This window comes from Rhinichthys klamathensis, unplaced genomic scaffold (genome assembly GCF_029890125.1).
Source record: "Rhinichthys klamathensis goyatoka isolate OS25496 unplaced genomic scaffold, OSU_Roscu_1.1 h1tg000169l_1, whole genome shotgun sequence".
Classification (NCBI taxonomy): domain Eukaryota; kingdom Metazoa; phylum Chordata; class Actinopteri; order Cypriniformes; family Leuciscidae; genus Rhinichthys; species Rhinichthys klamathensis.
In genome coordinates, this window is record NW_026606700.1 from 3,933,610 (window position 1) to 3,949,177 (window position 15,568).

The following is a 15,568-nucleotide window of genomic DNA, read 5'->3' on the forward strand; positions in this document are numbered from 1 at the left end:
ATAATAAAATGTATAAATGCCTTAAAAAAATTAAGATTAAAAAAAATCTTACTGGCACTAACTTTTGAACGGTATATATACATATACAGTAGTGGCCAAAACTGACCAAATGACATCTTCACCCTTTATTTAAATATCAAAAATTTGTTTAAATGTTGTAGGCATATTGCGTACAGTAGTTGTGCTTGGAGTCAATTGCTTTATTTGTGATAACGCAATAAAATATGCCAAATTGTGCAAACATTTAAACATTTGCATACAAATAAAGGATGAACACATGCAAAAACACGAGAGAACCAACAAAATATTATTAATTGATTATGTTGTAGTCAAATCTATGCTTTTTCCATGTGAGCTTTTTGTTTTTCTATGCATTCTGTTTTTTGTATAGTAAAATAAAACCAGTAAAAATAATACAAGTAAAAGCTGTAGTTTGCCTCACATTTTGATGGTTTAATCGAACTTGTAGGGTCATAAAAAACAAATGTCCCCTCCAGACATCACTTTTTCCCACTACTATATATAGTGTAAAGAGTGGTAAATAATGTTTGCAGGTATAAATAGAAGAACAGCATCTTGTTTAAAGTAAATGCAAATAGTTATTGATACTATTCACACAAAGTGTAAAATAAAAGTCATTCTATTATACTAAAAGTAAAATATCTGAGCAATGGTGAAAATGCCTTGCACTGGCTTTGCATTCAGTGTAGTACTTTTAATTACACTGCACACTGAAATACTTTATTCTAATTGGTCAATCGGCGCATTCTGCTATCACATATTTGAACATAAGAACCATTAAACTATAATTGACTGTTCTCCCAGTAGTCACTCAAATCACTGAGGTGTCTTTCTTCTCACATAATAAAATAATTCCAACTCGAGTGTATGTTTACATGAAATATCGTAGAGTCACGTGGTAATTATCACAAAATAAACCTGCCCAGGGTCACACCAGACCCCTACACATCGCCCTGTGGTCCAGATCACTCCGTCAGTGTTTGTTTTGCAATAATGATAGGCTGACTCTACATTAACCCTTACAAAATAACTTTCATTTATACGTAATGAGCAAACATTATTTACTGCTTAACAGATCAGTAGCTGAACTACAATACATTAAACATAAACATATATTATGAATATGTAAGATGTCTAATGATGTTTCTAATCTATCGGAATGCAAATTAACTAAAGATCTCTTGAGCATTATATAAAGAAATAATGTCGGTTAATGAAAGTCATTAGAACGTGTTATCCAATGAGCTGAAACACAGGTGGTGTGAATGATGCAACATTGCTTCAACTAAGTGAATAAATGAAATGTTACAGATATTTAGAACGTGTCTCACCGTGACGGTTTTAATGCGGCCGCCGCCCTTGGTGCAGGTCCATCCGGAGCGATTGAAGATCAGTCCGCAGATCTCGCCCTCTGAACATGGGGACATCTCACACCACTGCTTGCTTTTCACTATCCGGGCTACAAACATACAAACACAGCAGTTTTTTTAAGCACCACTGCCTTAAAGGGATAGTTCACCCAAAAAATGAAAATTCTGTCATCATCTACTCACCCTCAAGTTGTTTCAAACTATTATAAATGTCTTTGTTCCATACTATAGAAGTCAATGGGGCCCACCAACTGTTTGGTTACATACATTCTTCAAAATATCTTCCTTTGTGTTCAGCAGAACAAAGACATTTATACAGGTTTGGAACAACTTGAGGGCGAGTAAATGATGACAGAATTCTCATTTTTGGGTGAACTATCCCTGATTCAAATTTGACTGTAATATAAAATAAAATAAATGTTAAATTCAGTATTGATGGTACGGAGCCCCTAAAGGGACAAGGTGATTGGAAAAATATATAATGAGAGGGAAAACATTTATTTAGATGGTTTTGCGTTTTCTCGCAAATTATTTGTGTTCCCCCAAAAACTTTTGCTTGTAAAAGTTTCACATTCCCAGAGAAACTGCACTACCTCGCAAAAACGTTGTGTTCCCCAAGAAACGTTTTGAAAGCGAACACAACATTTTCCAGGGGAAAGAATGCAAAAGCATTGACTTAATTTTTTCTCCGATCTCATATTCTTTTTTTCCATCACCATGTCCCTTTAGGGGCTATGTATGAAAATAAAATGGTTACACTTTATTTTACAGTACATGTATTTACAGTGTTACAGGGTACTTACCCAAGAAAGTACTGGCAATATAAGGTAACTACAGGGGTAAGTGTTAGGTTTAGGTGTAGGTTCAGGGTTAGTACCAAGTTATGACCCAATTATTGTAATTGCTATAATAAATACATAGTATGTACACGGGGAACATGACTGTAAAATAAAGTGCTACCAATAAATCAATAAAAACCCAGGTTGTATATCAAAACACAACAAATCAATTGCAACTTAAACACAATAAACTGCTGCATTAAAACAGGTGTTTAGTAAAGTGCTGTACTGGCTTTTGTTGCCATGTAGTGTACAACATCATAAATAATAGTACATATTTGACAATTTACACAACCATTTAAAGCTGCAAAGGTGATAACTGGTTCTTCAAAAAAGCTCAAATTTGAAATATTGCTTAAATATTGAAACCAATATATATAATGCTGAAACCAATGTGGTATTTCTATATTCTTGACGATTGTGATGATTAAATTTGGAAAATGACACCATGTAGGCCTATAACGTCTGTCATAATACACCTTTGTCTCATAATGGATTTTTTTAAACAATTTTTGTTACTACAACCCTTTGGGATCCAACAGACATAAAAAAAACCACCAAACCTTTATATTCAACACAAAATATGGATTGGTGTATGAAAGTGGATTTGAGATTATGGCAAAGTCATGCATGTTTCAGTAAGCAGCCTGCAGGCCTTGATTCACTGCACACTTCATTATCGTCACGTTGTACAACCGAAACCATCAAACAACTCAAAGAGAGCTGCATCAGACATGTGTATGCACTGAGGCTCCCGCTTTCAGTTCTCTTGTTTGCTCTGAAGATACATGTGAAATTCCATAAACCCCTGCTGTTCCTGTGCTTCAGACGCAGATCAACCAGTGTTCAGAAGGTGAGGGGAACAAAACAGGTCAAAGATGATGTAGAGCGTCAGACAATCAGAAGGGGGTTGCGTCTCGCCTGCATACCAGGACAGAACAATGACAAATGACATCCCTGTAATATCTCAGTTGTTTCTCCAGGATAGCAATTACTCCTGCTTCTCAGATGTTTCTTCTGAAAGAAGTACCATAGTTATCTCCTCTTGTACATCTAGGGAATCAGAAAAGATCTCAAACTCAAGCTTTGCCAGGATACCAAGGTCAATATCAATTTCTTCCAGAGCTAAATGAGTTCAGATACACAAATTAATTTTTTATAATCATACTATGAGTCAACAACTGAATCATTTTTGGTTTCTATTTTTATTTCCTTGAAGAAATGTAACGAGAAATTCAACAAAGTTATGATACTTAAACGAAACTGAACATGGATGTGCACAGAATGCATTTCCAGGATTTAGATTATCCTTAAATTCTACAAAATCCTCAATTTCATTAATATACCACCGCTGTGAGACCTCCGTTCCTTGATTACTCTGTCCATGCAATTTTCTGCGCACAAAGGCTCGCCTTCTTTTTAGAAATTCCCTGTCACCAGACGCATAAGATATGTTTACAACCATTTTCTCGATCTGAAACACAGCAGGTCTTTCATTGGCAGTGTGTGAAAACGTTATCAAAGCTCCATCCCTGAATTTATCAAAGTAAAGTGGTGCCGCTGAAATGAAGGATTATGCCTTAAAACCGATCCGGAGCAAAAGCTGTGGATGGCCGAGCCAGCTCTACAGATCTCATCCAAGTCCTCCAGTCCCCGGGGGGCCGAAAACAATCAAATCCATCCCACATCACATAAACAAGCCTCCCTCCGAGGGACAGTATTCAAAAGCACAAATACAACTGGGCCATGAAGAAAGAAAACAAAGAGCGCTAAAGAAAATCAATGGGCTTAAATGAAGCTGGAATGCTTCAGCGAGGTATTTAGCGCACAGTCGGTCAGGGTGTCTGAGCCGTGATGCCTCGTGCAGAGGAATGGCTATACTGAGGTGACGCTTGTGATTACACACTCCAGTTGGAATCTAGTTGAAAGAAGTACTGGGGTATGTGGACTAGTTTTAACATCTGTGAGAAATATCTGCTGAAAGCACACAGAGCACCTGAGCACTATAGGCATGCTCTCCTTGGGGATGATCGTGGCCCAACATGTGAAACAGATACTATTGTACCAAATCCACGTGACAAGCAAAACTCATAATATTTTCAGAACAGACTTGAAATTTAAATAAAAAACTTCAAACCAGTGTAGTAATAATGCTGATAAGGAACTTGAGCTCATACTAGGTAAATATACTGTACCATTACTGATCTGAACTACTGTAGAACTCATACTAGCCCTAGTACTGTCTTTGAACTAGTAAATTGTATTGTTCATTGTAAAAAATAATACTATCTTTTATTTTAATTCTGTACTTATTCTAGCTTCAACTAGTACTCATACTAGCACTAGTAGAATATTTGAAATAGTATTGATTTTTCATTGCAAGTTAAGTACTATCTATGATCTAAAACATTTTAAATTAATACTCCTCCTAGCACTAATAGTAAGGCTTTGAACAAGTACTCACTACTGGACTTACACATTGCAATCTAGCACTAGATCTGGCTCTGCACTAATCCCAGTGCTCATTCTAGTGCTAGTCCTGACTTCAAACTAGTACTCATACTAGCACTGGAAATGACCGGAATTAGTATGTCTACAAAATTCATTTTGAACCGTTGCATATGCAACCAGTTGCATCATAACCAGTTCTGATACGTTGCATATCAGTACTGACTTTGAACTAGTACCCAAACTAGCACTAGAACTGACTGTGAATTAGTACATCTACTAGCCCTAATACTGAATTATATTCAGCACTCTTTGTCTTTGTAATAGTACTGACTTTTTACTAAACCTACTATCTAAACCTACAAATCCGTCATGAAAACAAGTTTTTATTACAGCCACCATATAAATGTTAAAAATTTCAACACAATTATATCAATAAAAGGTTGATATAAAACCACCTTATATGCAGTTTAAATGTTTATATCCAACTCATTTTTTTTATTTAAGAACTGATTATTAAATCAATTCGATTAATTATTTGGTTACTAATTAAACTTAAAGGAGCTGTATGTAAGAAATGTTTTTCAATTAATCATAAAATGGCCCTGGTGTGTCTCTAGACATTAAGAAATCATGTACATTTCAAATACTTATATCACTGACAACAGTAGTCCGGCCAGGATATTGTCATTTAAAAAGTGAAGTTGCAGCCCTCAACTGATGTTGATGTTGTCATCTTGTGTTTTGGCCTGAAGCCCCACCCTCCACCTATCTACCAATCACGAAGTCAGTAGTGTTTCGGCATCCGGGTTGCCAGCTCTGCTCTAGTTGAAAGCTCCTTGTAGCAGCCTACGTTCCTGCTGGATCCTGCAGCCTATCTGGCAACCTCGAGTCAGTGGGGAGGGGGAGGGGATGCACCGCTCTACAGTAATTTGAAAGTGATTGCAGTACCAGTTTTGGCCACAATCTTGCATACAGCTCCTTTAAGTTTTATTTTTTGGCTAATGAAAATATACATTTTTCGGTTTTGATTAAAAAAAAAATCATTTCGGTGCATCACTTCTACTCATACCTGCTATAACCTTGAATTAGTATGCCTGCTAGCTCTAATACTGACTAAACTAGTACACGTAATAGAAACAAAATTGACTTTGAACTCTCACACATTCTAGTACCAATCCTGACTTTGATTTAGCAGTCATTCTAGCAATAGTACTGATTTGAATTTGTACCCACACTGGCACTAAAAGTGCCTTTGAATTGGTACACATACTAGTATAACTAGTAATGACTACTGACTTGAACTGGTACTCAAACTAGTACTGACTTTTAACAAGTACTCATACATGCCCTATATGTGCTGGCCTAGAACAGATTTCTCTGATATTCAAAACCAGTTTTCCTCAGTAATTTCCAGAAAAATCCGTTTCCCTTTTCATATCGTCCTAAAATGGAAACTCCTTGTATAAACACAACCGAAAAGGTGCTGATCCATCGCTGCCTTTAAAGCCTTGATCTAAAAACAAGCCTTTAATGTAAAATAAGAATATAGCCTTAATTACCATTAATGCATGTGAGATGCAAATACACACGTCTCATTGGGTACAGTGAAGTGCTCTAACTAGGCCACACAGGGAGCATACACGGGCAGATTACAGCGCACACGGAGTTTAGCAGATATTTTCGTACCCTATTTGTTTCATGTGAAGCCTGATGAGGCTCCTGAGCTGAGCTCTCCGCTGTAGAGGCAACCAGTGAACACATGGCCTCCTGGGGAGCCGTGTGCCACCGCTCCAAACTCACTCATCATTAACTGCTTGCAAATAGAGAGAACAAGAATACTTTCTCTTTCAGGGTCACTGTATATGGGGCAGGATTATGCAAAATCTCCCCAGAAAAGCAGTGGAACAAGAATCAATATAAACACGCAGCAGCCCACAAAACCAGATAATTTCCTGTTCCTCCCAGCATGTTAAAAAAGATACCACCCACTGACCAGTGCGTTAGTGTGGAGTCCAGCTTAAAAAAAGGATGAATCACACCCACACACACACACACACACCGTTTCCCATGGCACCTCTGTTCTGCATCATGACTCAATTTGTCTCTCAGTGCGCATGCAACACCTGAGCCGGCTCCAGCACGCCTACACTGATTCAGATGTCTCCAGGGACCCGACTCGCGCATGCCCTCCCTCGCTCCCGAGACCCTTGACCATCTGCCCCCCGGACTCATCTGCCAGACACAGCCTCACCTGCAGACTGACATCTAACCGGAGAGAGCGCAAGAGTGAGCGCACACTCTCTCAGCAATGGGTTCAGGAAATATGTTGCCATTCATTTTCTCTATTTTAGAAAATCATTTAATAAAGAGTGCAAAACTATAAATATAGGTGGGTTGCCTGAAGGGCATGTCGACTAGTTTGTTGACTAATCTTAACCAGAAGCCCTGAAGCATTTTTTAAAAGTTGGTCATTTTAACTTGAAGCACAGAAAACAACAACAAATCAGTCCCTAATTAAAGCACCACCACTAAAAATATCAGTCTGTCGATGGATGGATGGATGGATGGATGAATGGATGGATGAGACAGAGAGAGAGAGACAGACAGAGAGAAAGACTAGCATTCAAAAGTTTGGCTTCAGTAAGTTAACAGAAATTCAACAAGGATGCATTATATTGATCAAAAGTGACAGTAAAGACATTTATAATGTTACAAAAGGTTTCTATTTCAAATACATGCTGTTTTTTTTTTAACTAAGATGAATTATTTTCAGGGTTCTTTGATTAATATAATTTCCACAAAAATATTAAGCGGCACAACTGTTTTCAATCAGCATTAGCATGATAAGCATAATCAGCATGATTTCTGAAAGATCATGCTAAATTGTATTCAAATAGAAAATAATTATTTTAAATTGTATTAACATTTCATAATATTGAACATAATATTTAAAAAATCAAATCTGACCCCATACTTTTGAACGGTATATATATATACACGTATATACACATACATATCATACATGTGTGTGTCCAATGCCATGTAAATTAAGCTGAAATCACATTGACTTATGGTTTCATACATTTTCACTTAAAAAATCAATTTCCATTTTAAATTTCATAGTCCTTGAGCTCCATAATGCAGGAGATATGATGAGCAGATGAGAAGTAGAAGGTAGATTGACTAGATGCTAATGGATGGACCTTTATTGTAATTTCTACATTCTTTAAAACTTTAATTGTCTCTGTACAGCTGTCATAGGGTTGTCTGTAATTGTACAGCTTGTGTGTGTGTGTGTACGCAACAGGTCCTTCTTTAATGGATCCACTACTAATGGAGCATGAAGGCAGCAGAGAAAGCCAATAAAAATCAATTTCCCACAGCTGTAATTATGGTACTCTCTTGGTTAATTACTCTGGTCTTGCCGTTACAAAGTGCTACTAATGTGTCGTTGAAGAGCTCAAGCTGTAGCATTACCAAAAACACCATCGCAAAGAAGAAACTAGCTACACGACCCCAGCTGTCAGGAGAGTTGGGTTTATTTGCTACAAAAACAACGACTTCCATCATATTCAGGTTTACAACCTAAGAAAAGCTGAAAGCTTCCAACCCCATGAGATCCTCCGCCATATCCGCCGCTCGGCAGAACAGACAAGCTCAAATATTTCTCCTAAACCACAGTGACAATCACAATCCAAAGATTCAATTTTTTCTTTCCCTTTTCACCGATCCTCAGCCGTCCTCGACTTTGACACAGCACACACTGCAGAGAGGAACATTTCTTTACATGTAGCAAGTCTGACTATTGTGTTATATTGTGTGATACAAGATTTTGACACAAGACAAAAAAACAAAACAATGCAATGCAAATTAAACAGTGAAGTTAAACGACATGATGTGGCTTGTTGCATGCTGTGAGCGGATATATGTGTGTGTGAGAATGTGTGTGTGTGGGCTGCATCTCACCGTCCACGCATGCTGGTCGGGCCCGTGTGGTGCCAGCGATCTGTCCTCTCCGGCAGGCACAGCGGGCTGTCTGCCTGGCGATAGTGCGCTTGGGTTGACTGCTGTCTCTATTCAACATCACTATCTCACATGTGCCTACTGCCAACTGACCTGTGGAGGACACACAAACACACACATGCATTTCAGAAAGCATGGCTTTGAAAATAAGGATATCAATAATCTTGTTATAACTTGTTAAAACTTCAACATAAAGGTTTAATATCCCTTAAATATTATGAACCAGTCTGAGAGTCATTGCCAAAGCAATCATGGAGGGAAATAAACATGGACAACTTTCAGTGAAATAGAACAAAACATTTAAAGGAACAGTACACCCCAAAAAAAAGAACACTGTCATTGGTTTCCTGTGTAAGTCATTCCAAACTTGTGTAACTTTCTTTCATCTGCGGAACACAAAGGCATTTGTAAATAAATTTAATGAAAGTGAACAAGAACCATAAAAGTGGTTTATTTGACTTGTGTACTATAAAGGTGGTTCATTTTACTCAACAACTATCCAAATCTTCTTTAGTCATACAAATTTTGTGAATCAATCATTATCTTTGGGATATTTTAAAGGTGAGGTAAACCCTGAGGTGAAAATCAAGTTTTTAATATTGTTTGTATGTCTTTGTGGTGTTTTTAATGTGCTTTAAGACAAACCATGTGCAAAAAGTCAACACCATTGCTGAGTATTTTCACCTTAAAACTGCAGTGAAAAAAAGACAGTCTCAAAAAGCGTTTTGAAATCGCTGGTGTTTCTGACATCACAAACTACCTTGTAACCAATCAGGTCAATGTGCCAGCGGGCTTTAGCATTCATTCACATTCATTTCATTTACATCGAACTAGCTGGGGAGTCTCGAGAGATGCCAGGTTATCCCGGTATTTTTTTTTGTTGATATGAAAAATCGGGTAGATTTAGCAATATAGTGGGTGTATGATATGTTACGATGTTATGATGAAATATATATGCCTTTCTCCACTGACGTTCTGAGTTGTTCAAAGCGTTTTTGATGATTGTTAGAAAGCAACTGTCTGACTCTGAGATACCGACCGGGAACATAGTTTGTGTAACATTAGCAACACATTATTAGCTGTTTAATCACATAGTCAAGCAAAAGGCTAATCATTAATTACATTATGTGTCCGATTTTGTTAAGAGCGATACCATTGTGCAGCGTTTACCTCAGTAAGTTGGCCGAGTGAATCTGTGAGCTGTGTGAGTGGAGGCGGGGCTAATATCATATTCATGCAGCCGCGTATACTAAATGATACAATTGGGTGTAGTTGCATTCAAGCTATTTTAAGGCATGAAGAATTTTTTTTTTCACAGAAAAAAACATTTAAATATGCCATTTTAGTGATCAAAGATGAGTTTTAAGTGATACAATTATTTACTACAGAGAGGCGTTAAATGAATTAGTTGATCAAGCTCACAAAAATGGTCTGAATGATTCATGAATCAGACTGATTCGGTTCTCTAGTTCAACTCAGTGACTCGGTCTCAGAGTTTAACACTGAGAAACAACTTTAATTTTGACTGTGTGCATCACACAAAGCTGTGGACCACTGACCGGACCCCTTTTATGGTGCTTTCTTGTTCTTTTTTTTAGCATGATCATCATCTCACAGTGTGTTGGCTGCTACGACCTACGTCTACTGACTAGCCAATGAAAACGCAAAATGAAATGACGCTAATACTTAACCTCAAGCTCCATTTACAAAATTGACATGTCAAGTTGGCCTCTTTTCCCTAGCCATGACCATGTTCATATTCTCCTCTTTCACTCCTTCCTCTTTTTTTTCAGCACACATAAAAACCACAATTGCCAAAGTGCAATTCATCATGCTCTATTTGTTTACCACTAGCACATCATCGTTCAGTCTACATACATGTCGTACCCAAGTTTATTAGATCAATGTACAGTGTGATTTGTAATGATCTTATAGTCTGTAGCAGGCATTACACAAATACTAGATCTAGAAGACAACCAATTTACTAGACATATGAAATAAACCAGAATAGGGTAGCATAGGATCAGAGAGAGGTAAAACTCATTTTCTCATTTTGGTTTCTCATCATGTCTTTACAAGAGGAGACCATTTTAAAATGTCAATCTTTATAAATGGTAGCTTTTTACTTCTCTTAAGGTGTTCATTGTTGTTCAAGCCTTTTATAAAGCAAAATCTCTCTCTCTCATGTCCTCAGAGACCACTTTCCCCTCGACACTTTCTCTGACAAGCGTAAATGCTTGGCTGAGTATTTTTGACACTTTTAGTGTGCTGGCAAAGCTTACAACTTCTATTCAAGGTATACACAATGACCAGCAGGCTTCGCAGAAAAAGAACGAAAAGTTTAAAAAGTCTGGCTAGGCATGAGCTTTCTCATTCATAATCATAGTCATAATTCATGTCAGAAAGAAAAGTCTTCCTCAGTCCTTAACTTCCTGTCTTTGCTCTTTCTTTGTGTTTGATCAAAAAGGAAAAGTGGCCGGGTACATCTCTATGAATCCGGCTGTTAAAAATGGTAATAAAGCAGATTTACAATATTAATTAATCTTATGTGATACCGCTGAAGAGCCAACAGAGATGGGATGAAAGGGGATTTTTATATGTGTAATAGAACTCGGGAAAAGTGATGAATCACCACTGACTCCGGCTTTAAGATTCCTTTTCACAGGGAGCTCATCTCAAGGGCGCAATAATTCACTCCGATCAGACCGAACGGAGAGCCAATCAGATCTCATCGTCCAAAAAAACCCCCGAAGCAAAATGGCTAACTATTGTCTCCAAAATGCAGCGACACTGCATCAGGACAACTTTAATCACGGCTTGACGAAAGACAACCCGAAAAGAAATCAGAAACCTCTATTCATGCATCATATTCTCTGATCGTCAACGCGTAAGCCTTGATTTTAGCTTTAAGCGGCTGCTGATTGCAGGGCAGAACGGCTTATTGCTTTTCATCATATTTTACACCCTCCCCTCCCCAACATGCACAAAATCAGCAAACCCACCCTCCCGTGGCATTTGCACTTGACCCACTGAAATGCAAAGACAGCAGTGTAGAGCTGATGGCCGCTACTGCTTGGTCAACAGTCGGTGCAGACTGAGCAGATTAAGACAGACATGCTGAACGCAAAACTTGTACTCTCTACAGGAAGACCAATTGGTTTCACAGTCCAGCGCCCTGAACAATTACTGTTTCAAAACAAGGTGAAGGTCAGCCAAGCACGAGTTGACACCTGCCTTTCATGGAAGAATCCAGCGGAATTGAACACAATGTGCAATGGACAGACAGTCAACCCCATTCCTACAGTGAAAACGCTTGATATTTTTTAAAACACTGGGAGCTGTTAATATAACTAGATTTGTACATTTTCCAAAGGACATGTGATTAAACACACTGCATTGGGAACCAATTTTCAGCCCATTCTCGGCAAAAAGTTTTCTCTTGCAACAAACACAACACGAAAGATTACACATCAAGAGCAAAACGTACATGCAATTTCAGGCCGAACATGTCAGATGCAAAGTCTATTGAAATTGTTTTAACCTTGAAGGCGATGGGGGCATCTTGTTGAGTGGAGATGAGAAATCCCAGCAGACATCATTATTGTAAAGACTATGGAGAATGCTGAAGGTCACCTCTCTCTGTCTCGCTCGCTCTCTCGCTCTGATCAGCCTCCTCCAAAAGAGAGCCACAACCTCTTTCCATAACGGCCCACATTAATCCTCCACAGCTCAGAATTTAGATAAGAGAATTAACCCCTCCTTCAGTTCTCTGATGCTTCTCTGTTTGCCCCATTTCATTTTGTTTCATTTCATACCGAGGTGTTTCTTTAAGTACGGGTGCTATTGGCTCTGTTAGAAAATAAATTCGTACTTTACACACTTGGACTAGTTAATTTGATTTGTCTGCCAACAGAAAATATACATGCATTACAGACTGAATCTGGTATTTGTCATTTCTGAAAGCCATAAACATGAACTTGACGAAATTAGAGCTTGATTGGAAATTAAGTGCAATAAAAATATTTGATAAAAGCTATTTTTTTTTCACCTTGATTTTGTTCACATATCACGTTTCATATTTTATTTCAATTATGCTCTACACTCACGTCTGAAAACCAAAAACACTAACTTTAAAAAAAATTATTAGAGGCAAAATTGACAGTTTGAATTAATCATTTTAATTTGTGTAAAAATAGACAAAAATCTTTTTCTTAATAAATATAAAACTGTTAGTGTTTATTCGACTCTGTCTTTTGACTGTCCTGTTTCATATATGAATAATTATATCAATAATAATTATATGAAACAATTTTATCATTTAAATATAAAGGTAAAAATTACTCTCAATCAGCATATAATAAGAATTTTGGAAAATGAAGACATTTGAAACATTTTCCAAGAGAGAGTGACCTTCATATGACAAACTGGGGAAAAAAGTTAATTTAATTTTTTTAAATTAATTTGAACAAAAACCAACCCTTGGGACATAAATGTGCCCGTTGAAGAAACTTTGAAGAAACGCCCACATAACGTCACACACACATCCACGAAAATAGCTGGCCAGGAACATCCATGGCATCTAAAAAACAGCGTTCTGCCCATGTTTAACAGCCAGAGGATGAATGGGTATGGATGGAGATAAGCCACAGAAAACAGGATGGAAAGAAAGAGAGAAAGCAAAAGAGTCAGAGGGTTTGATGTGCCAAACAAACGCTTGACAGCCATTCCATCACAGGTTGTTAAGTTAATTGATATGACAGACAGGAGATTTTTTTTGCCTGTTTAGTCCAGACTTGACAGAGCGAATCAAACGATAAGGATCTACATGCACCTGGACACAGAGCAGAGACCGGGTCACCAAACTCAGCTCTACTTCTCTATACTCTCCCTGAGGAAGTAGATTCAGGTCTGCAGTGTCACTTTCAGCCTGAAGATGTAGGTACAACTACAAGGGAACATGAAGCTCAAAGCTAGTGCGGTTCAAAACACCACCTCCTCTCCAAACACAACACCACAGGACAGCTGACAGGAAGATGACATTCGTTTCTTTCTAGAGTTTGCAGCAAAAGATAAGGGTTAGACAAAACATTTCACCGCAAACTCTCACACTGGGTTTCGATCACTTGAATCAGTGGGAGTGTTAAAAGTTTAACACACGATGCGAGTGAATAAATGTCATGAATCTTGTCAAGAACATGTTCACATGTTATATTTCAAACCAAATTCAAAAGATAAAATATTTGATATATTTTGTATAAAGTAAACATTTCATTATTTTTTTAATTAAGATTTTTTTTGCATTGCAACATTTTAATGATAATCATGCACATTTATTTATCAATTGTCATTACCGTACTGTTATGCAAAATAACAACGATACTGCAACACTACATAGGACGAGCGGTTTGGAGAATAGGTGAATGGATGGTAAAAAGAATGATGATAATAATAATAATCAGATTAACTGAACATTCTGAACATAATGTGAACATTTTACTTTGAAGTTTTTCGTAATTCTTTTTGTGTTCTCATTACTGTAACAGTAAGTTTCACGTGTGCTATAGTATCAAAATACAATAATACAATATTTTATATTAAAATCAGCATAGAGGCAGTGCAATAAAGTATAAAAACATTCCAATTTATAATTTTGTTTTTATCACTACAGTAATGTAAATAGATTTAGAGTAGTTAGAAGTTAAGAATTTAGGGCAAAATGTCTGCTCTAATGTGTAATGAAATAAATTGTATTTTGAAATCCCTATAAGTTTGCTTTTTTTTTCACGACAAGCAAGATATTCAGAAAATAACTTACATTTCAGTCCATTCCTCACACAAAGCTATTGTATTGTTTTTCGTCTCAGAAAACTTTATGTTTTATGGTGCTTGTTTCCATCCTTTTTAGATCCCGATCCCAATCCCCTTTCATCACAAGGAAGAGAGCAGTTCAGACACTGTGTTAAACATCCTCTTTGGTGTGCCACAAATGACATGAGAGAAATGCAATGCAAGTAAAATGTACTATTCTCTTTCTTTGTGGTGGAATATGATGTTCTTGACAGGTATCGTGAGATTCACACAAATACATCCCTTCAGTCCACAGACAGCCAAGCTAATCCTTTGGTACTGTACGAGCGGAAAGGAGTGCAGCTTGAGCCGCAATTTCAAAATTGCCTGTCTGTAGAGTTTGTCTTTGCTGTTAACAGTTGTGTTCAGCAATAGAGACGGCCATAACCTCCTCCATTGTGAACGGAAGTGCTAATTAACCCATACTAACCCTCTAAGAACCTGTTTAAACATCTATGTCATTTACTGTCAGACTCGAGTGGAATGAGGATGGCTACAACAAAAATTGAACAAGTTAGCAACAAGCCAGGGAACAAAGGTCACACACTTCACACAACATCTGACAAAAGTAAACTCAGACAGCATTTCACAGCAGTAAAGTGAAAAATACTGCAGAACATCATTCATCTTCATATTAGACACTCCAGAATTCCTCTCAGCTAAAAGAGAGAGAACAGCGAACTAGAGCAGGGTGGCATTTGACATAAATTAAACTCATAAATACCCAGGAGCGAAAAATGATAAAAAATGGGTGCCACAATGTGCACAATTGATTGTGCCTCACAAAAGCTTTTGAGTTTTCCATAAACATCCGTTCAGTTCTACGGCTTCATTACCTACAGAGGCACAAGTTGTTTCTCGCCACTAAATTTATGACACGGACCATCATTAACATCTGGCATGCTGGGAGCTGGTGCCCTTTGTTGAGGAAGAAATCGCATTTTGCAAATTGTCCTGCTGGAAATGACATATCTGTCCTGCCCACCTACACAGCATTATGAAAATGGCATTTAGAGA

The 15,568-nt window shown here is 37.5% G+C and overlaps 1 protein-coding gene across 1 annotated transcript in view; it reads right to left on the bottom strand.

The window, feature by feature from the left end:
- tafa5l (TAFA chemokine like family member 5, like) overlaps positions 1 to 15,568 on the bottom strand; it is a 44,240-nt gene that overhangs the window by 21,642 nt on the left and 7,030 nt on the right. Inside the window, exons 2-3 of the mRNA XM_056259773.1 lie at positions 8,648 to 8,797; positions 1,353 to 1,480 (exon numbers count right to left, since the gene is read on the bottom strand). Coding sequence (XP_056115748.1) covers positions 1,353 to 1,480; positions 8,648 to 8,797 — 278 coding nt within the window. The remainder of the gene's footprint in view (positions 1 to 1,352; positions 1,481 to 8,647; positions 8,798 to 15,568) is intronic.